This window comes from Bubalus bubalis, chromosome 2, assembly GCF_019923935.1.
Source record: "Bubalus bubalis isolate 160015118507 breed Murrah chromosome 2, NDDB_SH_1, whole genome shotgun sequence".
Classification (NCBI taxonomy): domain Eukaryota; kingdom Metazoa; phylum Chordata; class Mammalia; order Artiodactyla; family Bovidae; genus Bubalus; species Bubalus bubalis.
This window is the reverse complement of record NC_059158.1, coordinates 49,108,389-49,132,901: the sequence shown is the minus strand read 5'-3', so window position 1 is coordinate 49,132,901 and position 24,513 is coordinate 49,108,389. Positions and strand designations below refer to the sequence as shown.

The 24,513-nt window shown below is 41.0% G+C and overlaps 1 protein-coding gene and 1 non-coding gene across 3 annotated transcripts in view; one reads left to right on the top strand and one right to left on the bottom strand.

Annotated features, from left to right (window-relative positions):
• The window catches only part of PRIM2 (DNA primase subunit 2), a 331,388-nt gene that overhangs the window by 12,932 nt on the left and 293,943 nt on the right, over positions 1-24,513 (bottom strand). For both annotated transcript variants that reach the window (XM_025272503.2, XM_006072883.3), the window contains exon 12: positions 22,783-22,865. In XM_025272503.2, coding sequence (XP_025128288.1) covers positions 22,783-22,865 — 83 coding nt within the window. The remainder of the gene's footprint in view (positions 1-22,782; positions 22,866-24,513) is intronic.
• LOC112582999 lies at positions 19,828-19,934 on the top strand. Its single transcript, XR_003107365.1, has one exon. It is a non-coding gene; the product is annotated as a U6 spliceosomal RNA (small nuclear RNA).

Sequence of the window (24,513 nt, the reverse complement as noted above, 5' to 3'; positions counted from 1 at the left end):
CCACAGCTGCTCTGCATGGCCTGCCTGCAACCGCGCTCACCCAGCAGGGGCGTGAGTCTCCCCACTCCCTGGTCCTTCAGGAAGAGACAACACACCACAGCTTCCTCATGAATCAGCATCAGTACCAAACAGTCCTTTAAGAAGGAAACCAAATCAAGTGCCAATTCTGATGCCTATGCTAGAAGTTTCTTAATTCTGCTTTAGAAAAATACAATCTGAAGAATCATATTAAATAAAGGCTTATTTGAAAACAAAAGCTTGTTAAAGAAAAATTCCAATGAAGGTCTAAAAATATTGCTCAAATGCCAATTTGAGTTTGGTTTTTAATGTCAGTATTTCCAGGCTAGAGTACAAAACGTAAAGCACAACAATCATTCTAGTCTACTTCATCAGCAGTCAGAAGGTTAAGAAAAATTAAAAGGAAAAGCAATATCTTACTACTATATTTTGGTAACTTATGTTCTTTAACTTTTTTCTCTATGTATCTTAAACTACTTATCAGCTGACTAAAGTCCATCAAGAAGAATATTAGATGATTTTTCCTTTTTTTTTTTTTTAAACAATGCAGTTTGCCATTTTTATAAGACATTCACCATGTTTGTACTTACTGAGTTTGGTAACAGTATTAATTACACTTTATCAACTATTTTATCATCAAGGCAAATTACTGTTTGGTCTTGAATGCCAATAAAATGGCTGATAACCAATATAACCTTGCAGAGAAGGGCAGAGAGAAGTAAGGTGGCAGTTTTCTCATCTGGCTTGTGTTCCTCCACAGCCCACTGACAGACATGTGACACGAAGTACTAGGAAGGAATGCTGTATTTGCACTTGCACACACGCGTACACATACGTGAAGGAGGAATTTCAATGACATTTTATAACTTCAGGGAGCTGACACGTCCTCTACACCTTCATTTTGGCACCTGCCACAAGTTCCAGAGGCTTCTCTGATGGCAGGATGCAGCGACCTGCCCGTCCTGGGCTGCAAGGGGGCAGGGCGGGGAGAGACACGCAACTCAACTATCTCTAACTCAAGGTCATGTTCTGTTTTATTTAAAAGTGGTAACAAGTGTGTTTCTTTCTTAAAAAGTCAACCTTTCAAGGAGATATTTGCTGATATTTTCCCCCTCCCTTTCTAACTTTATTTTGAAGATAAGAGAAACAGTCATGATGCAGAGTCTGGAACACTTTTGAGCTCATTTATCTGGTTCCTGTTTCTCCCAGACACATGATGACCCTGCCATGACCTTCACCTGCCGGCAGGTCAGGAGCAAGCTTCCCACTCCTGAAAATGTGCTGCAATGTGTTTAAAACACCATGTGCCATGAATCCTTCTAACTCACTCTTCATTGTCTATAATAGTTAGCCAATTGAATTATTTCTACCTCCAAAAGTCCTTAAGACCCATCTTTTCCTCCCCATTGTTCAGGCCCTCGTCATCTCCTTTTTATGGCAAAACTTCTTGGTTCCTCCATTCTCACTCAAGACTGCTGCTGATCCAACCCCAGAGAAGCTTCCCTGCAGTCCAGGCCTGACCCTGGCGTTGCTGGGTCCTGCATGGCAGTGACCGTCAGGACACAGCCTCCCCCAGGGCCCTCCTGCCCGCCCGAACTGAGGCCTCGGTCCACCCCAGCTTCTCCCATGGGACGTGCTTTGCAATTTCAGCTCACAAAATTCCAGTGATTTCTCTGAGGGTGTTTTTGCTCTAATGCATTGTTTGATTTGGTCTAGTTCAGAATTCCGTAGTTTCTTCAGGGCAAGGCTTACCAGGGTAGTGCTTCTCAACTAGTCTGTTCCTAGAACTTGTGTTCACAGCTCTCACAGGACCAGGCTGCCCAGAACACACCAGGACTTTATCTGACCATGCTCACCGCCCCCCAGCCGAGCCTTGTCTCACCACACCGGATTTCTCTACCACCTGTTTCCACTGGAGCGTCTCCTCCGAGAAGGTAGAGGACATGTTACTAGCTCACTGCTATATTCCCAGGATCTGGAAGGTGACTGGAATGCAGACACATCCGATCATACTTGCTGATGCTGGATGGACGCTGCCCCTGTGGCCTGACCAGCCTGACCTCCCTCCAGGGTACTCCTACCCCTACCTCTTCACCCAATGCAAACATCACTTCCTGCGGGAAGCACTCCTTGGTGTTACCCCCTCCCTCCTCAGCAGGTCTTCTCCCTCTGGCTCTTCAACTAGCATTTAGGATAATTTTTAAAAGAACTTCTCAAACTTCATTATAGTTAATTATGCCCCTTAATGCCACCAGACTAAAAGCTCTAACACAGTTTCTTAATCATCTTTCTGTTTCCAGATTTGAACATATGGAAAACTAAGCAACATGGATGGTGCTCAGAAAATGTTTATTGAGCCATAAAATAAATGTCTTTCCTCCCCAAAGAAACTTCCTTCTGTTTGAATCTGTCTTAGAGTACTTTTACCAGAACCTCTGCAATTAGACACTTGATTTCCAATTCTCTCTTTATTTTTTGGTATAGCACCACAGAAAAAAATTGCTAACTTAATTCAGTTCTTCCACAGGCTTTAAAAGGGCTTGAGAGGTTTCTCCAGTCATATCTGAGGACACTCTGGAGAAGAGAGTGACAACACACCATCAAATTAACTGAAATCCAAATGCAGAAATCTGCCATTGCTGTGTATAGTTATCCTGGTCTGTGCACACAGCAGCCTCAGCCCACACCTCTCAGACAAGCTTTCAGACTGTGAACCAAGTCAGTCACTGTCTCCACCCATGTGGTCTACATTCACTCGGCCCCTGGAAGGGAGTCCAGCGTCGAGTTTATAGAGATGAAAGATACCACTTATGCCCCTGGGGAGAGTAAGGGCACAGAGTCAATTTGGAGAGAAGGACAAACAAGGGAACAAGCAGTCCAGAACAGGCACTGACCTGACAGGAGCACAGAGGATGCTACAAGGCGGGGGCGGCTCATTATGAGCGTTTGCAAAGGATGGAACCAGGTGGTAACATTGAACCACAGTGTCGAAGATAAAGTATAAAGCATCAGAGCAACCCAGACACAGGACAACATGCAAAGGAGGCACAGAAGCTCCAAGCAAGGCTCTTGGGGATGGGCATACTCTCAAACATACTAGAAAGATGATCTGACCTCAATATGAAGGACTTCTGGGGGGACATGGACTGTGGACAATGGGGAGACATATAACAAGAACAGGGGACATCCTTGAGAGCCCTGGGACCAGTCGTGGATGTCGCCCCAATTTTTAGCTTGAAGATCTGGTGTCCTACTAGCTCTCCCTGGAGGCAGATAACTAAGGCAGCACCATCCCCTCCGGACAGGCATGCAGGTCTTCAGGCTTAGAGGCTGCTGAGACTGAAGGCCACGCTGTCCCAGCAGCTCAGGAGAGCTGAGAGCAGCCCGACTCTGACCGGCAACGCGGCACATGAAGGTCATGCCCCATCAGGGACCAGTCACAGGGCCATCCCCCTCAGAGGAGAGAGACCACTCCCCTTCTGCTCCCTCCCTATCAGGTGCTGACCCTGAGAACACCCCCAGCGAACATCCTGCACGCAGACCCCACCGCAGTGAACCAGACTTGGATGCACTGCAAGCTGTTCTGCTTGCTTGCTTGCCTTTTCAGGGACAGGGGATGGGCTCAAGGTGAGGAGTAATAGGGACAATAAGAGCATCTTACACTCCTGCTCCATCCATATCAGACACTGTTCTGGTTATTTTACTTAATTACCAGCTTTCTAAATCTGCTCTTCCCATATATATGCAAACATGTTAAAAAAAGAATGCTTACAGCAATTTAGGCCTTGTAATGCCTGGTAGAATCCAATCCAAAACGGTGACCCTCTCCAGCTAGAGAATTGTACTATGCCATCCCTCATAAATCCTGAAATGTCCTGCAAGTCAGCTAAATTCTAAATATAAGAGGTTTTCTGAAAGATGGATTATGCTGTTTAATAATCATATTACATCATTTCCTTATTATACTTTCATCCACAATATGAAAACCCAAATATTGAAAATGCCCCCTCCCCCCAAAAAAAGAAAATGTCCCACTGTCTTTTACTGTATTTGGATAAAGGTTTTGAATTATTAAAGATATGTCTAACATTTGGGTTAAAGGATTTAAGCTTTAGGGAAACATAAACAACCAAGTGAACTTGGAATCGGGGAGGGAGAGAAAGAGAAGACTGAGGAGAGGACAGGAGGGAAGGGCAGGCAAGACTCCCGTCAGGTCTGCGGAGAGGGGCAGAGAAGCATGGAAAATCGCAATCCCACACTTTACTCTCTAGTTACACCTGCCTTGTGGCTATCCTGGTTTGTTTTTTTTGCCTAGTATAAAAGCAAGCCACTTCAGAATCACTGTGTCCTACGTGATCTTTATGGAAATGATGCAAAGGATTTATCCCTGACAAAAGTTATTTTCAAAGATTTTATAAAAAGAGATGTATCAGATACTCTACTGAAAACAAACCAAATTAGAAGAAACCAAACATCTGTCATTTAAATAAAGTTTTTCCAAGGACTGGAGGATTAAAAGAAAAATAAATAAATATATATATACTTTATATCTGTATATAATATGGGCTTCCTCAATGGCCCAGCTGGTACAGAATCTGCCTGCCAGTTCAGGAGGTTCAAGAGGCAAGAATTTGGTCCCTGGGTCAGGAAGACAGTCTGGAGAAGGAAATGGCAACCTGCTCCAGTATCCTTGCCTGGAAAATCCTATGGATAGAGGAGCCTGGCAGGCTGCAGATCTTGGGGTCTCAAAGAGTCAGACATGACTGAGTGTGTGCATACATATTTTATACACATACGTACACATACATGCACATATACATTTAGAAACAGAAACTTCGTCTGAAACTTACATTGCAAACTGATGGTCAGCACTACCAGGAAGTCTGAAATGGCTAAACAGCAAGCAGACTAAGAATCTGAAACACTTCTTATGAAAAAAAAATTACTTAATTTCTGTATAGTTTAAGTTTGCTTTTCAAAAAAAAAAGGGAGGGCAGGAGGAATCCTCTGGGAGAATAGTCTATAAAATGGATCATGAAACAGAACTAAGTTGGGAGAACAGTATTTTGTACACAGGAAGGCAGGTGGATTTTATTATAAGTATCATAAGAGACAGTGACCATACGTGACTGAATAAAATTCCTCTACAGATACCAGAAATTCCACATGAATAAATAATAATGACAGAAAGATACATAACAGTAAACAGAATTAAATGTGTTTTTAATAAAGACTATGTTTTCCATTTTAGTTCAATTTTTCTGAAAGCAAACTTTAATAGCCTTGGTTAACAAATGGCGTATGTTATTTGACTTTCAAAGTGATTTTTCTTTGAATCACCTTGAACAATATCAAATAATCTTCAAATGACCATTCTTCTTCAGCCTAATGAAAAGGAAAGATATACACAAATATTAAGTTAGATGTTCAGAGGTTTTTATTATAAAGCCAAAAACGGAACCATATCCTCCTGACACAAATTCTAAAGTTCAACTTCCCATCTTTTCTTAATGCTATTCTAAGATTTATCAAGAACAATGTACACATTTTCAACTATATCAGCAAGAAAAGCAAAAGCAAGTGTAGCAATTTTTATAAATCAGAAGAGATGCTCATGGAGATGGAACAGACAGGGAAGCTGTTCTTGAGAGCAGTTGCCGTTCATAAAGCAATGAACAGATGGATACCACATTCCACTGTGCTCCTCACCTAAGGAGACCACAGGAGTTTTAGGTCAGATTTATATGAACACCGAAGGAGAAGGCAATGGCACCCCACTCCAGTACTCTTGCCTGGAAAATCCCATGGACAGAGGAGCCTGGTAGACTGCAGTCCATGGGGTCTCAAAGAGTCAGACACAACTAAGCGACTTCACTTTCACTTCTCCCTTTCATGCATTGGAGAAGGAAATGGCAACCCACTCCAGTGTTCTTGCCTGGAGAATCCCAGGGACGGGGGAGCCTGGTGGGCTGCCATCTATGGGGTCGCATAGAGTCGGACACAACTGAAGCAACTTAGCAGCAGCAGCAGCATATGAACACTGAATAAGGAGTCACTGAGATTTATATTTGCCATAAAATCTTGACATAGTGTTACTTTTAAGTCTTTTAAACTATATTGAAAGATTTCTTCATTGAAAGGCATTTAACAGTTTTAGATTTAATATGGTCACTAACTTCTTGAGAATTTTTGGACTGTGAAAAAGAGAGGTTAATCAACCTTTCAAAAACTATAAACAACATACATTTTTACATATTTCAAGGTTTTAATATCATTATTAATTTCCCCAGCAGCACCAATTAGATTTGCCTTTAAAATAATTATTAATGGTTATGTTGAGTAAAATTCCTAAGTCACATTTTCTCCTTCTCTTAAAAAAAAAAAAAAAAAAAAACAAAGTGAAAAATAAAAAGACAGTTTAAACAACACTAGTACAGAAAGGAAAGTGAAAGTCGTTCAGTTGTGTTTGACTCTTTGCAACCCCATGGACTATACTAGTACAGAAATGTAAATGATGAATCATTCATCAAAACTTGAAAAATGAGTAGCCTTATTTTCACTCATTTATAGGTCAACACGTAAAAGTAAATATTGGCTCTAATAGGTTAAGCATGACTGTATATTAGAAGCAAATATTAAAATATGAATATAGAAATAGGACCAAATCACTGTAATACTTAACAGTCTCAACTAACCATTTAGAGAAATACTCAGCAATGGGAACACAATGAGTAATATCTGCAATTTTAAATTTTCTAAAATTACAAGTAAAAAGGTAAAAAGAAACGTGAAATCAATTTAAATAATACATCTTATTTAAATAAGTATTGTTTATGATCATTTCAATATGTAATCAATATAAAAATATAATTACTAAGATATTTTACACTTGCTTTTCATATTAATTCTTTGCAACCTGGCATGCATTCTCCCCTTATGGCAGGCAGTGTGCTGGAGTGGACAACACTGCCTTGTGTGTGGGAGCTGTGCACATCTCTTTCCAAGTAAGGGTTTGAACATCATGTTGATAATGTGTCCAGTAGGAGTATTTACACAACAAAAATCAGCAAGTGACACAAGTCAATGTCTTTCTCTTTTCCAGGAGAGCTGGTCCCTGAACTCACCACCGCCCTCAGCACCTCTCAGTGTGGATCATCCACACGTCAAGCGCTGAACCGTCACTGCATGCAGCTGTGCCTGCAACTGGAGAGCCCAGATCAAGCATGCACAGACAGACAGGCTTTCCGAGTTAGCAACCTGGAATATTTCAAATGTCCAGTTTTCTAGAACTTATTGTAAAGTTTGGAAAGAAACAAGTAGGCAGGGTCCATTCACAGGAGAAATGAATACAAACTGTCCCCCTGGAAGCACAGGCATTGAACTCATCTGACAAAGACTTGACATCAGCTGTCTTGGGGGTGAAGTCGCTCAGTCGTGTCCGACTCTTTGCGACCCTGTGGACTATAGCCCACCAGGATCCTCCATCCATGGAGTTTTCTAGGCAAGAGTACTGGAGTGGGTTACCATTTACTTCTTTTGGTCAACCACCAAAAAAAATACACATTCTTCTCAAGTGCACAGGGACCATTCTCCAGGATAGACCATCTGTTAGGTGGCCAAACAAGACTTAATAATTTTAAAAATACTGAAATTATAGAAAACATCTTCTGTGATCAAAGTGGGGTGAAATTAATTACACAAAGAAAACTGGAAAATTAAAAATATGTAAAAATTAAACACATTCATAACCAATGGGTCAAGGAATGAAGAAAATCATAAGGGTAATTGGAAAATACTTTGAAACACATGAAAACAAAAATACAACATCCAAGCCTTATACAGAATGTAGAGAAAGCAATGCTCATGGGGAAATCTCCAGCTGTACACACTACAATAAAAAAGAAGAAAAAGCTCAAATCAATAACCTAACTTTAATACCAGAAAAAGAGCAAACTAAACCCAAAACCAACAAAAAGAAGGAAATAAAAATTAGAGTTAAACAAAATAAAGAAGAGAAATACAATAGAGAAAATTAAAAAACAACTTGTTACTTTGAAAGGATCAAAAAAATTTGACAAAGACTGAATAAGGAAAAAAAAAAAAATGAGATAAGACACCAAGACTAAAATCAGCAATGAAAAGAGGGGACATTACTAATGACCTCACCAAATTGAAAGAGATCATAAGGGAATACTACAAACAACTTCATACCAATAAATTAGGTAGCCTCGATAAAATGGACAAATTGCTAGAAACACACAAATTACCAAACCTGACCTAAGAAGACAGAAAATCTGAACAAACCTATAATAGTCAAAGAGATTGAATGTTTAAAAAGTTCCCAACAAAGAAAGCCCAAGACTAGCGACTTCACTTTCATTTTTCACTTTTATGCATTGGAGAAGGAAATGGCAACCCACTCCAGTGTTCTTGCCTGGAGAATCCCAGGGATGGGGGAGCCTGGTGGGCTGCCGTCTATGGGGTTGCACAGAGTTGGACACAACTGAAGTGACTTAGCAGCAGCAGCAGATGGCTATCAAACATTTAAAGAGTACCAATGGATGGCATCACCAACTCGATGGATGTGAGTTTGAGTGAACTCCAGGAGTTGGTGATGGACAGGGAGGCCTGGCGTGCTGCAATTCATGGGGTTGCAAAGAGTCGGACATGACTGAGCGACTTAACTGAACTGAATGCTTCGCAAGTGAGTGAATGAAAGCTGCTCAGTCATGTCCGACTCTCTGCGATCCCATGGACTGTAGCCCACCGGGCTCCTCTGCCCATGGCGATGCTCCAGGCAGGGATACTAGAGTGGGTTGCCATTTCCTTCTCCAGGGATCTTCCCAACCCAGGGACTGAATCCAGGTCTTGCGCACCTCAAGTAAATTCTTTACTGTCTGAGCCACCAGGAAAGCCCAATTGTCTCAAGTCCTTCTCCAAAAAGGAGTCAACACTTTCTAACTCAACTCAAGAGGCCAGCTATTACCCTGACAGCAAAACCAAAGAAAGATATCATTAAGAAAATTACAGACCAATAAATCTTATGAATCCAAGATACAAAATATCTAGCAAACCAAATCTAGCAGCACATTAAAAGTATTATAAACCATGTCCAAGCAGGATTTATCCCCCTGATGCCAGGGTGGCTCACAGATGAAAACTGATCAATGTATAAACCACAGACAAAAACCACACCGTCACTTCAGATGCTGAAAAGGCTTCTGAAAATATCCAACACACTTTCATGTCTAAACACACACACACAGAATAGAAAGGAACTTCCTTAACATAATGAAGGGCATTTATGAAAAACCTATGGCTAGTATCATATTCACTGTGAAAGACGAAGTCTTAGCCCTGAGATCAAGAATAAGCAAGACAAGGCTGCCTGCTTTCACCGCTGCTATTCAAAAACACACTGAAGTCCGAGTCCGAGCAAATAGGCAAGAAATAAAAGGCATTCAAATGCAGATGAAAAAGGCAAAACTATAATATATATCCACAGATGACATGATCTCATATACAGAAGAATCCTAAAAAATCCGTTAAAAAAACTATTATAGCAATAAACTAAGCAAAATGGCTGGATACAAGAACATTTCTTTGTAGAAACCACTTGTAGTTCTAACACTAGCAATCAACTATCAGAAAAGGACACTAAGTAAAAGTTCCATTTACAACAGCATGCAAAGAATAAAATGACTAAGACCAGGAGATGAAAGACAGGTATGCTGAAAACTGCAAAACACTGCTGAAAGAAATTAAAGACCTAAACAAACAGGGAAAAAAAAAAATCCCTTGTCCACAGATACAAACATAATATTGAGAGGATATCGATACTACCCAAAGCAAACTACAGATTCAGTGCAATCCCTATGAAAGTTCTAATGGCCTTTTCTGCAGAAATGAAAAAGCCAGTCCTTAAATTCACATGGAATTGCAATGGACTGCAAATAGTCAAAACAATATTGAAAAAGATGAAGTTGGAAAATTCAAACCTCCTGATTTCAAAATCTACTACAATTTTAGTAATCAAAAAAAGTGTTATATGGCAAAAAGACAAACATACTGACCAACACTATAGAATCTTTGGGAAACTTGATTGTACAGAGTATTGAAATAAAGCCATATAATTACATCCAATGAAATTTTAACAAGGTTCTTAAGATGATTACGATGGGAAAAATGGTCTTTTCAGTAAATGATGCTGGGACAACTGGCCATCTACATGGAAAAGAATGAAGATGGACTCTTGTATATCACATCATATACAAAAATTAACTTAAAGTGGACTGATGACTTAAATATAAGAGTTAAAACTTTAAGACTCCTACAATACATGTGTCCATTTTCAATAACCTTGAATTTGGCAATGGACTTTCAAATATGACAGTAAACTATAAGTAATAACAACAACAAAAATATACTGGATTTCATCAAAATTAAAAACTTTTGTCCCTCAAGTGAAATGAAAGTCACTCAGTTGTGTCCGACTCTTTGCAAACCCATGGACTATAAGTCCATGGAATTCTCCAGGCCAGAATACTGGAGTGGGTATCTCCAGGGGATCGTCCCAACCCAGGGATTGAATTTGCATTGCAGGCGGATTCCTTAACAGCTGGGCCACAAGGGAAACCCAAAGGACACCATCAAAAAAGTACTGATAAGACAACCTACAGAATGGGAGAAAAAAACTACTGTTATAGACTGAATGTTTGTGCCCCTCGCCCCTCACCAAAGTTTGTATGCTGAAATCCTAAGCCCCAGTGCAATGGAATGAGGAGGTAGGGCCTTTGGGAGGTGATCAGTGCTTTGTAAGAGAGACCCCAGAGAGCTCTTGCCACCTTCTGCCTCATGAGAACACAGTGAGAAGACGAAGACAGCCATCCATGAGTCAGGAGGTGGGGCCTCGCCAGGCACTGAATCTACCAGGGCCTTGACCTTGGACTTCTCAGCCTCCAGAACCATGAGGGTAAATTTCTGCAGTTAGAAGTCATCCACCCTATGATAACTTGTTATAGCAGCTCACACAGACCTAGAAATCAAATATCTGATAAGAGCCTAGTATCCAAAATATATAAGGAACACTTAAACTCAATAACAAAAAGACATCCCAATTCAAAATGGGCAAAAGATTTGTACAGACATTTCTCCAAAGAAGACAGAGAAGCCATCAAGCACAAGAGATGCTCAGCATCACTAGTCATCAGAGTAAATGTAGGTCAAATCCCCAACAAGGTACCACTTCACAAGGTATTAGGGGCTGAACTGTCTTCCTTCAAAAAACTAATCCCTCCTGCCTCAGAACAGGACCCTATTTGAAGAAAAGGTTTACAGAGGAAATGAAACTAAAATAGGTCATCAGGGTCAGTCTGAATCCAACACGATTGGTGTCCTTATAAAAAAAGGAAACAAAGAATACACAGAGGGAAGATGTGATGTGAAGACACACAGGGAGAACGTCCCATGAAAAGGAAGAGACTAGGGTGATGCATCTACAGAACCAGAGATGTCAGGCTCAGATGGTTATAACTGACAAAAGGGGGCAGGGTGACAGGTGTTGGCAAGGAAGTGGAGAACTCAGAACCCCGCACAGCACAGCTGGTGGGATGTGAAACTGTATTGCTGCAGTGGAAAATGGCCTGGTAGTTCCTCAAGAGGTTAAACACAGAGTTATCCTATAACCCAGCAATGCCACTTTTAGGTGTACACCCGAAGAACTGAAAGCAGGCACTCAAATACTTCTTGTATGTGAACACCCACAGTGATGCTATCAGACTATATAGCCAAAAGGGGAAACAACCTACTGTCCATTGAGGGGTGAATGGATAAACACACACTGGAATATTATTCTGCCATGAAGAGGGATGAAGTACTGGCAGACGCTACAAGGAGAAACTTTGAAAATATGCTCTGCGAAAGAAGGCAAACACAGAAGGCCCCTGCTGTGTGACTCCATTCACAGGCGGCCCCGGCACAGACACACCCGTGGAGCTGGCTGGCTGCCAGGCGGGGAGGGCTGCCCCCAGGGACCGGGCTTCACCGGGTGACAAGCTGGCTGGTGCTGGCTGCACAACACTACGAATGTGCAAAATGTACTGAATCATACGCCTTTAAATGGTTTATTTCATATCATGTGAATTTTATCTCAATAAGAAGAAAAGTAACTAGGACTTTTGAAACCCTGTTTCCACCTGTAAGTGGAATTATTCTCATCTTTATTTAATATTATTTGCCAGGGTTTAAATAATTTATTAAACACATTCCTAAATTTAGGTACATAAAAATCATTATTCACCTCACAATAAAGGCTTTCCCTGAAAGAAACCAAAAAGAATTTCAACTGAATTTAAAGTAAAAAGAAAAACAAGACAAGTCGTGCAGAGCAGGCCAAAATATAAAACCAGAGAAGAGATCCTGTGTCCAGTGACAGACCAAGCACATCACTTGTTTCTACATAATAAGAGAAAAAAAACACTAAAGAGTACAAGCATTCACAGATTGCAATAAAAGGTATTAACTCTACCTAGACATATATTACAAAGAACTACCACCTTTAAGTTATCGTGTAGGCAGCAATTACTGTTCTTTATTAAATTCTATGAGAATTAATGATATGCATGCATGACTCAGCATAGTAAAAAGAAAACTTGACAACTTGCAAAGGATACAGCACACTGTTCCAAGTGCCAGTGAAAAAATTACAATGTGAAAATTTCATGTGTATCTTTTCACAATAGAAAAAAAACTCTTCAGAGAAATGAAACTATTTAAGATCAATTAAAGATTTTATTCTCAATATTTTGAATGCAGATTCTTCTTAAATTTCTGTATCATACTATAAAATATTACCATTTCATTATAAAACTACAATTTTTTATATAAGAGGTGAAGGCAAAATGAAAACTAAAAACCAAAACTCAAGACATCTAAATTTGGCAGGAACTACTGATAGGGATGGTTAACTGAACAAACCAGCAAAGCACTGGCAGGATTATTACCTCACTGGAAATTCTTAAAAGAAACTGAGCTTAAAATGCACACCAGTATTTCAAGGAGAAGAATGGACGGTGTGGGCAAAAAATTGGCCAATATAGCTTATAAACATACGTATTCATTTGGTCACCAGCGTGGACAGCTCAGAGAGAATTTTCCAGGGTTCCAAACCCCTGAACGTTTTACAAGCAGAGAAAACAATGGCCTTGGCCTCAGGTGTTTCAAGGGTGTTCCTGTAACCGGCAGCTTAGAAGACACAAAACGTTCCTGGAGCCATGCTCACTGCCTGGGGGGAGGCCCCAGAGCCCCACTCTGATGGCACCCCCTGCACAGGCAGCAGCGCCTGCCTTTCTCAGCCCGCTCCGTGGAACTGGGGCTCAGAGGGCGGACACAAGAGAAGGGCGATGAACTGCAGATGCTCCTGTCACCTTTCTCCCATCATCTACGAAACTGCAGCAGCTAGTTTCTTCGTTAGCAAAGAGAACAAAACTTCAGACCATTCACAGCTTTTAACAGGGGCCAGACACTACAGTGCTGGGAGGATAGGGGGTAAAGGCTGAAACCCTCACAGCCAAAGACAACAGGTCAGATCTCACTACTGCTATTAGCACCTTCCTGTCAGGCACACGACCACTTAATTTAAACTTCATACATAACACTAGACTGTTCTGTTTAACCTCTAAGTGGCGACTGCTTATGAGAGTGAAAAGAAATGTTTTAAGTATACAGTGTGGCTAATTATTAATATCAAAAGCTCCCACCACACGCTTCTTCCCTGACTGGTCTATTCTCAAGATGCAGTTCCTTTAATCATTTCCACTTTGGGGCCATACAGATTGTTGCCTATATAATTCTAAGTTACATGCTGATACTTTGGGTTCTTTATTTATTAACTTAATCTATAGAAATCCTGCCATGAAAGATGGTTATTTGGCTCTTTATGTTACTTGGACTTCCCTGGTGGCTCAGACGATCAAGTGTCTGCCTACAATGCAGGAGACCCAGGTTCAATCCCTGGGTCGGGAAGATCTCCTGGAGAAGGTAATGGCAACCCACTCCAGTATTCTTGCCTGGAAAATCCCATAGACGGAGGAACCTGGTGGGCTACAGTCCATGGGGTTGCAAAGAGTTGGACACAACTGAGCGACTTCACTTTTCTTTCATGCTACTATCCACCCATTCTCTCGTAACATTAAAAAAATTAAGGTATACATTTTCATGCAGTAAAATATACCCCCCTTTAGTGTATAGTTTAATTTGGACAAACTCAGTCATGACATCATGTCCACAGTCAGACAGAACATCTCCATCATTCAGTCAACCCCCAACCCTTTGTAACCAATACCTCCTCCATTCCCAACAATCACTCTGCTTTCTGTACATAGAAGGAATCATATCTGATCTCTCAACTAGCATGGTGCCACCTGCTGGACATACCAGAAGTCTGTCACTTTTTTATTGCTGAGTAATATTGCATTGCGTGACTACAGGCAATGGACTATTAGAGACATTGTGGGTTCGGTTCCAGACCACTACATTAAAGCAAGTACTGAAACAGAGTGAGCCACAAATTTTTTGGTTTCCTAGTGTGTAACAGCAATATGTCTTAAGGAAACGTTATGTATATTTTAAAAAATATTTTAATTGTTTCTTTTTTTTGGCTGTGCTGCGTCTTCCTTGCAGTACCTGGGCTTTCTGAAGTTGTGGCATGAAGGCTTCTCACTGCACTGGCTTCTTCTTGTTGCAGAGCATAAGCTCTGCAGCACGGGATTAGTGGTTGTGCATGGGCTCAGTCACCCCGTGGCATGTGGAATCTTCTAGGACCATGGATCAAACCTGTCCCCTCATGGGCAGGTAGACTTCTAACCACTGAACTACCAGGGAGCTCCCAATGTTCATATCTCAATTTAAAAATCCTTTACTACAAAATAACACTAACCATCATCTGAGCTTTCAGCCTGTCATAATCTTTTTGCTGCAGGAGGGTCTTGCCTCAGTGTTAATGGCTGATGACTGATCAAGGTGGTGGTTGCTGAAAGCTGGGGGCAATTTCTAAAAATAAGACAATGAAACTTGCAATGTTAACTGATTCTTCCTTTTGCAAATGATTTCTCTGCAGGACACAAAGCTGTATGATGGTATTGTACCCACAGGAGAGCTTCTTTCAAAATTGGAGTCAGTCTCCTCCAATCCTGCTGCTGCTTTATAAAATAAGATTACAGAATGTTCTAAGTCCTTTGTTGTCATTTCAGTAGTCTTCATAGAATCTTTACCAGGATTACATTTAATCTCAAAAAAACACTTTGTTGATTCATAAGAAACAACTCATTCATTCAAGATTTACACTAAGATTATAGCAGTTCAGTCACACCTCTGGGCTCTACTTCTAATTCCAGTTCTTGCTACATTCACCACATCTGCAATTACTTCCTCCAGTGATGTCTTGAACCCCTCAGTCATCCATGAAAGTTGCAATCAACATCTTCCAAACTCCTGTTAATGTTAATATTTTGACCTCTTCCCATGAATCATAAACATTCTTAATGGTATCTAGGATGGTGAATTCTTTCCAGAAGGTTTTCAGTTGACTTTGCCCAGATCCTATACAGTTATAACCTTACAAAACATTTCTTAAATAATAAGACTTGGAAGTTGAAATTATTCCTTGACCAATGGGTTGCAGAGCAGGCACTGTGTTAGCAGGCAGGAAAACAACATAAATGTTGTATGTCTCCATCGGAATTCTTGAGTGTCCAAGTGGATGTTCAATGAGCAGTAATAATTTGAAAGGTTATCTTTTTTTCTGAGCAGTAGGTCTCAACAGTGGGCTTAAAATATTCAGTAAACCATGCTGCAAACAGATGTTCTGTCATCTAGACTGTTCTGTTCCATTTACAGAGCACAGGCAGAGTTGTTGCTGTCCAGTCACTAAGTCGTGTCCAACTCTTGGCAACCCCATGGATTGTAACCCACCAGGCTCCCATCCATGGGATCTCCCAGGCAAGAATACAGGAGTGGGTTGCCATTTCCTTCTCCAGGGGATCTTCCCAACCCAGTGATCAAATTTGCATCTCCTGCTTGGCAAGTGAATTCTTTACTACTGAGCTACCTGGGAAGCCCTTGGTGGTAAAGAATCTGCCTGTCAATGCAGGAGACACAGGAGACTTGGGTTCGGTCTCTTGGTCAGAAAGATACCCTAGAGGAAGAAATGGTAACCATTCCAGTATTCTTGCCAGGAAAATCCCATAGATAAAGGAGCCTGGCGGGGTATAGTCGATGGGGTTGCAAAGAGCCGGACATGACTGAGCACGCATGCATGCACGCACAAGCTTCAACTTAAAGACCAGCTGCGTCAGCCGCTAAGAAGAGAGTCAGCCTGTCCTTTGAATCTTGGAAGCCAGGCATGTCAGACTTCTCCCTCCCAGCTATGAAAATCCTAGATGGCATCTTCTGCCTGGTGGCTACACTGTGGTCTAGTAAAGCCACCTTCATGAATTATTTTAGCTAGATCTTCTGGAGAACTTGCTGCAGCTCCTACATCAGCATTTGCTGCTTCACCTCACACTTTTAAGTTATGGAGACGGCTTCTTTCCTTAAACCGTATGAACGAACCTCTGCTGGCTTCAGACTTTTCTTCTGCAGCTTCCTTACCTCTCTCAGCCTTCACAGAATTGAAGGGAGTTAGGTCCTTGCTCTATATTAAGCTTTGGCTTAAGGGAATGTTTCCCTTGTGGCTCAGCTGGTAAATAATCTGCCTGCAATGCAGGAGAGCTGGGTTCAATCCCTGGGTTGGGAAAATCCCCTGGAGAAGGTAAAGGCTACCCACTCCAGTATTCTGGCCTGGAGAATCCCAGGGACTATATAGTCCATGGGGTCACAAAGAGTTGGACACGACTGAACAACTTTCACTCTCACTTCACTAAGGGAATGCTATGGTTGGTTTGATCTTCTATCCAGAGACTGAAAGTCTCACCATACCAGCAATAAGGTCTTTCTTATTATTCAGGTGTTCATTGGAGGAGCACTTCAATTTCCTTTAAGAACTTTTCCTTTGCTTTCATAGCCTGGCTAACTGTTTGGTACAAGAGGCCTAGCTTTCAGCCTGTCTTGGTTTTTGACATGCTTTCCTCACTGAGCTTGATCTTTTGATTTCAAGTGAGAGATATATGACTCTTCCTTTTACTTGAACACTTGGAGGCCACTGTAGAGTTATTAATTGGCTCAACTGCAATATTATTGTGTTTCAGAGAGAAGGGAGGCCCAAGGAAAGGGAGAAAGATAAGGGACTGGCGTGTTATTGGCACAGTCAGAACACACCCAACATCCACTGGCTGTCACCTTATATGGGTGCAGTCTACGGTGCTGCCCCTCAACATTACAACAGTAACATCAAAGGCCACAGCTCATAGGTCGCCATAACAAATAATGAAAACGTCTGAAATATTGCAAGAACTACCAAAAGCTGACACAGAGATATGAACTGAGCAAATGCTATTGGAAAAATAGTGCTGACAGACTTGCTTGCCGCAAACCTTCATTTTGATAGAAAACACACTATCTGTGAAGCACAAAAAAGTAAAGCACAATAAAATGAGGTAAAACACATTTGTTTAACCAATCACATATGAAGAACACTGGGCTGTTTCTAGTTTTGGGGAATTAGAATAAACCTCTCTAAACACTTATGCACAGCTTTCTGGGTGGACTTAGGCTTCTCTTTCAATGGTATAATTATCTAGAAGTGCTATAACTAAGTCAAACAGTACGCACAAACTTTATAAGAAACTGCCAGCTGCCTTCACAATGGCTTTACCATGCAAAACCCCAGTCTACAGGTATCAGACTTCCAGTCATTCTGCATTCTGACCAACACTTGGTATTGTCAGGGTTTTTTTTTTTTAAATAATTAGACCAATTCAAATTGACATATAGTTTTAAAATCACATTTCCCTAATATCAAATGATAAACATTTTTTCAAGCATTTACTTATTATTCAAGTATTTGGTGAAATGTCTGCTCAAACTTTTTACTTACTTAAAAAACTATTTTCCTATTATTGAGCTTTGAGAGGTCTTTACATCTTTTAATTCTGAAGACATGGACTTTATGACAGATGTGATTTGCAAATATTTTTTTTCCAGTCTTGGCTATTTTATCATTCTCTTAACAATATTTGTGCAGGACAAAAGTTTTAATTTTCATAAAGTCTAATTTACCAACATTTTCTTTCATTGAACATACCAAGTGCAAGGTTATTCAGATTTTCTTGTTTTCTCCTGGAAAGTTGACATTTAGATCTATGATCCGCTTTTAATTAAGTTTTTCAAAAGTGTGGGGTAAGTATCTGGGTTCTTCTGGGGCAACGGCAGAGGTGGTGGGGGATATGGACTAGAGCTAGTACAGTTGTTCTAGAACTACCTGTTGAAAAAATTACCTTTTCCTATTGTCATTTCCCTAGAACCACACTGTTTTGGTGTGGTTAGAGCTACAGCAGCTCAACATTAAGCCCTGAAACCAGGCAGTGTGTGCCTCCAACTCTGTTCTTTGACTGCTTTCATCAGTGTCTCAGCATAAAGATCTTGCACGTATTTTATAAATAAATTCATTCTAAAACATTTATATCTTTTTGATATGACTGCATATGATAAAACTTTTTACATTCTGGTGGGTTCTTTGAGATTTTTTTTCATTGATAATCACATTCAGAATAGAGAAAGGTTTTCTTTCTCCCCTTCTAATCTGCCTTTGATTTCTTTTTCTTGTCTTATTATAATGGTTACAGTCAGAGAACACTGTCTGATTTCAATTCATTTAAATTTGTAATGAGCTTTTAAGACCCAGAATGTGACCTAACCGGGTGAGTCTTCTCACCTGCTGCGGGATGGCACGTCTACAGATGTCAGTGTGGCTCAAGGCATCTACACCCCTACTCATTCTCTGTCTGCCCATGTCAGTCATTCCTGAAAGAGCAGTGCTCAAGTCTCCAGATGTCACTTATGCATCTGTCCAGTTCTCTACTCAGGTCTCTCTCTTCTTACTTTGTGTGTTTTTAAGCTATGCTGCTGTGGTATGAACACTTAGGATTCTGGTGTCTTGTTGGTGACCTGACTTCCATGCTTTTCTCTTCTGGGGGAGGGCTGAAGAACAAATGCAGGACTACCTATCATCTTTGGCTTTATTGTGTTGTTCAATTCTGGTCTTCCTAAGCTGGATACCAAGATCATTCAAAAAGGATGATAAAATGTGATCCTATAAATATGCTTTTATGCAAGTAGGTGATGCCAGTTAAATCACAATGATCTCTCCTCTGACCAATAAAATTCTGATTATTTTAATAATAATATTATAAAACTTAGAAGAAGATACAAGTACTTCTTAATGTTGATGGTATCTTTTTCAAATAGTTATTCTTTGAAATAAAAATAGCTCTGAGTTTTACCTTAAATGCATTTAAATGATATTTTTCTTGACTTTGTTTTAATATTTTAACATACACTTGGAGTTTTTAAGATCTAATTTCCTCTTATGCCAAGCTGCAACTAAGTATCTATCCAAATGTTTTACATGATTTTTCATCCATCAACTTTATTCCTTTTAGAACACAGCCCTAAGCTGCTTTACTCTATTGAGAACCACTCAATAAAGCTATTAAATAACAGCACAACATTATCTACAGCCCACCCACATGCCCTGTGCATCTTGAAAAAGGTAACAAAGTGGGTCCAAAGGATCATGCTTCAACTAACTAAGGGATCTACTTGCAAACTAAATGGAGGAATGCAATGGAGTCAGAGCCAAGAATGTACAAACATGTGCTCGCTTTGACAGCACATATACTAAAATGGGAACGATACAGAGAATATTAGCACGGCCCCTGCATAAGAATGACACACAAATTCATGAAGCACTACATATCTTTTTCAAAAAAAAGAATGTACAAACATAGTCACTACTGTTAAATAAAAGCATCACTCTTTTCAATAAACATCTTAATAGCCTATATTTTTTTAAAAGTGATTGTTCATGAAGTACCCATCAGCAGACAAATGGATAATGAAAATGCAGTACATATATACAATGGAATGTTATTCAGCCATAAAAAGAATGAAATATTGTCATTAATATGGATAGACCTAGAGATTATCATACCTAATAAATCAGACAGAGAAAGACAAATACTGTATGATTTCACCTGTATGTGGAATCTAAAAAACAAAATGAACAAATATAAATAGAGTCAAAGATACAAAGAAAAACAGATGTTTACTAAAATGGAGGAGGTGAAATATTGAAACAGAATAGCGAATCACTATGTTGTATACCAGGGACTAACATGGTGTGAAGGTCACTTCGAAAACCAACTAACCAACCAAGGGAAAAAGGATCAGATTTGTGATTTTCAGAGGCGGGGTTGTGGGAAGGGGAACTGGATGAAGGCAATCAAAAGGCAGGAACTTCCAGTTGTAAGAAAAATAATTACTAAGGATGTAATGTACAACATGATAAATATACATTATATATGAAAGTAAAGAGAGTAAGCTCTAAGAGTTTTCATAACAAGGAAACAACATTTTTTTCTATTTCTTTACTTTGTATGTATATAATGACATACGTTTGCTAATTTTACGGTGGTCATCACTTCACAGCATCTATAAATCAGAACACTGTGCTGCGCCTTACACAGTGCTGTACATCACTCTTGTCTCAAGAACACTAGACGAAAAAAAGACCACAGGCATGTACAGCGTGGTCATGATGTAACGGAGAGAAGCTAATACTGCTTGGTTAGAGAGGGGCTGTCTTTGCTTCTGTCTTTATCAAGCCCAGCCTCTCTGACGGGTTCTTTTCCTACAAACAGGCTCAGGTCCCCAGTAACCCCAAACATGCAGGCAAACCACCCAAGAGGCTCATGCTGACAGAACCAACACTTTCTGTGAGGTGTGCTCGCTGCCTGCGGGTCCAAGCCGCTGCCTCACTCACTCCTCAGTGTGTCTGTGGTCTTGCTCTGCTTTCCCTGAAATGTTGACGCCTCTCACCGAATCCAGCTGCCTCTCCTCAGGCCTAATCCCAGACAGTCTCTCCACTAGAGGACTCTGTCTCTCCACTACAAAGGACTATACCCTCCTCTCACAGTTCTCTGCTGACTTTTGTAGCCCGCACTTCCTAATGCATTTCTTCCCTCTCCCCCCATTTCTGCTCTGTCCTCTCTGATTCCACTTCCTTCTACTATCTGACAAAGGGAAGTGTGAGCCAAGATTGCATCCTGAGTCCTGGCTTTGTCTCCCTCCCCCTCTCTCATTATCTGCTCCCCTCTCCCAGAGAAAACTCATGACAATCAGCTCTAAAGCAGAATGGGGTTGAGAAAACATCATGGAGTCAGAGGCCTGGCTTCCATCTCTGGTACCAATGACTCCGGAGCTATGTGCCCATATTACACTCCCCACCCCAACTCCACAAAAGAAGCACTCTCCTCTAATGTTCATTCCCATCAAATTTATTGTTAGATCTACAATTCTAACCCAAAAGAACACCAGATTTCCAGCTGGAACTTCTCTAACACACTACAAATCTGTCATTTAACTGTCCCAGCTCCTAACCTAATCTCTCAAACCAACAAAAACTCCTTTCAAGTGACCTATTAATGTTGATATACTGGTGCTACCAATACCTTAAGCTTGAAATGCTAGCAATCCTATACACTTATTGCCTTTTATTCACACTTTCTCTCTTCCTAGCCACCTCCCATACACTCATGGTCTAATTCACAGAGCATCCCTTCCAAGAAGTGATCCTCAGCCTCCCAATCTGATTACCGACTCCTGTATGCAGAAGAACCAAGACACTCTATGTGTGCCTCTCTCATAAGACTTAGGTTTCATAGGAACATGGGTTTATCCAATTCTTCTTAGCATCTGCAAATAGCTGGGCACCTTGGACACTGCCTTTTCCAGAGGATGGAAAAACAAAGATACGAATTCAATTGATTAAACTCAATATAAACTCTGGACACAGTAGAAACAGAATTTTCTAAAATAATTATTTTTTTCAAGAAAAACTGATATATAATGAATTAGATGTTCTGGCTCTAAAATAGTGTTCTTCTTTAGCTAAGAAAGCAGAAACTCCTTTTAAATGCCTTCAAATCCCAAGCCAACTTCACAGAGAGAGCGTATCTCTGCAAGCTCACAGGTATTTTTAAAGCTTATTTATTAAAAGACACACTCTTAAACATTTGCAGTTACCTTCGAGCATTTCTTTTTTTACCTAAGTGGTTTCCAAGACAAAGCATCTGATGAACCATTGGACCTGATGAACTATCCTCCTAAGTGTGGATCTGATTAGTAAATCAGAACACGCAGGCTGCATGCACTGCTCTACCTTCTGCTTCAACCTCCCACAGCACAGTCTCCAAAACGCAACACAATGTCATTGATTTTCAGCTTCATTAATAAGCTTCAATGCATTCCTCTAAAATCTTATTTTCTAAAATGCCCCCCATTGAGATAGTAAAGCAAATAGAGAGAGAGGGGAAAAAAAGGGGGGTTTCAGCTTTATTACACAAAAGTGTTGCCTAGCAGAGAAAAGAACTAGAATGTCCAAGGAGTCTAAACCAGCGAAGCCAAAGCTTTGGCTTCATTCACTTAGAAGAGGGGCTGTCCGATGTGAGGCCAAGCAGGCAGCACACAGCGTCCCTGCTAGAACATGACATGAAACCGAGGGCCTGTCCACTGTCTAGTTGTTGAGACTGCGGGGAGGGTCCGACCTACCTGGCTGATCCCTGTGGGAGGGATCTTGTAGGCCTGCAGTTTCTGCCTCAGCAGCTCGGGGTCGCTGTGTCGGAACGGGCACCCTGGAAATGACAAGCAGCACAACAGCAGGTTATCCACCCAGACTCAACACAACACCACGCTCAAGAGACTCCTGAGCACCCCTCAACTGTCCAACAGCCTATTAATAAAAGGGTTAACTGCCCACGGGTGCAGCTGCTTTCCTCTCTTCATCTAAGTGACAGCTGAGCTGTGCGTTATCACTACAGGCTTGAGAGTGACACAAAGCTTTCAGCGTTCTCAGGAGAGGCCGCCCACTCACGAGGAAGGGGAACAGCTTTAATCATGCTACTTGCTAACAACCTGACATAATCACCAAGTAGCTATGAAGCATTTTACCTAAAAATTTCATTCAATCTTTCAATCACACATTTTTTTTCTAGTTTACAAAAATACATAAAAGCATAAAGGAAGATAGACGGCATAAACAAAAAGAAAAAATGTGAAAACTCTAGGAAATATAAAAATCTCACATTATTTACGGATGTTAATTTTATGCCTACTTCCCCACATCTAAGGTCAGGGGCAGCGGCCGAGAGGAGCTACCCCACATCCAAGGTAAGGAGCAGCGGCTGCGCATTGCTGGAGCAGCCGTGAAGAGACACCCCATGCCAAAGGTAAGAGAAACCCAAGTCAGATAGTAGGCACTGAGAGAGACCACCGGAGGGCGGACAGACAGAAACCACAACCACAGACAACAAGCCAATATGATCACACGGACCACAGTTTGTCTAACTCAATGAAACTAGGCCACGCCATGGGGGACACCCCAGACAGGAGGGTCATGGTGGAGAGGTCTGACAGAATGTGGTCCACTGGAGAAGGGAATGGCAAACCACTTCAGTATTCTTGCCTTGAGAACCCCATGAACAGTATGAAAACACAAAATGAGAGGATACTGAAAGAGGAACTCCCCAGGTCGGTAGGTACCTGATATGCTACTGGAGATCAGTGGAGAAATAACTCCAAAAGAATGAATGGATGGAGCCAAAGCAAAAACAATACACGGTTGTGGGTGTGACTGGTGATAGAAGCAAGGTCCGATGCTGTAAAGAGCAATATTGCATAGGAACCTCGAATGTCAGGTCCATGAATCAAGGCAAATTGGAAGTAGTCAAACAGGAGATGGCAAGAGTGAATGTCAACATCCTAGAAATCAGCGAACTAAAATGGACTGGAACGGGTGAATTTAACTCAGATGACCATTATATCTACTACTGTGGGCAGGAATCCCTTAGAAGAAATGGAATAGCCATCATGGTCACAAAAGAGTCTGAAATGCAGTACTTGGATGCAATCTCAAAAATGACAGAACAATCTCTGTTTGTTTCCAAGGCAAACCAGTCAATATCACGGTAATCCAAGTCTATGCCCCAACCAGTAACACTGAAGAAGCTGAAGTTGAACAGTTCTATGAAGCCCTACAAGACCTTCTAGAAATAATATGCCAAAAAGATGTCCTTTTCATTATAGGGGACTGGAATGAAAAAGTAGCAAGTCAAGAAACACCTGGAGTAACAGGCAAATTTGGCCTTGGAGTACAGAATGAAGCAGGGCAAAGGCTAACAGAGTTTTGCCAAGACAACGCACTGGTCATAGCAAACACCCTCTTCCAACAACACATGAGAAGACTCTACACATGGACAGCACCAGGTGGTCGACACCGAAAAC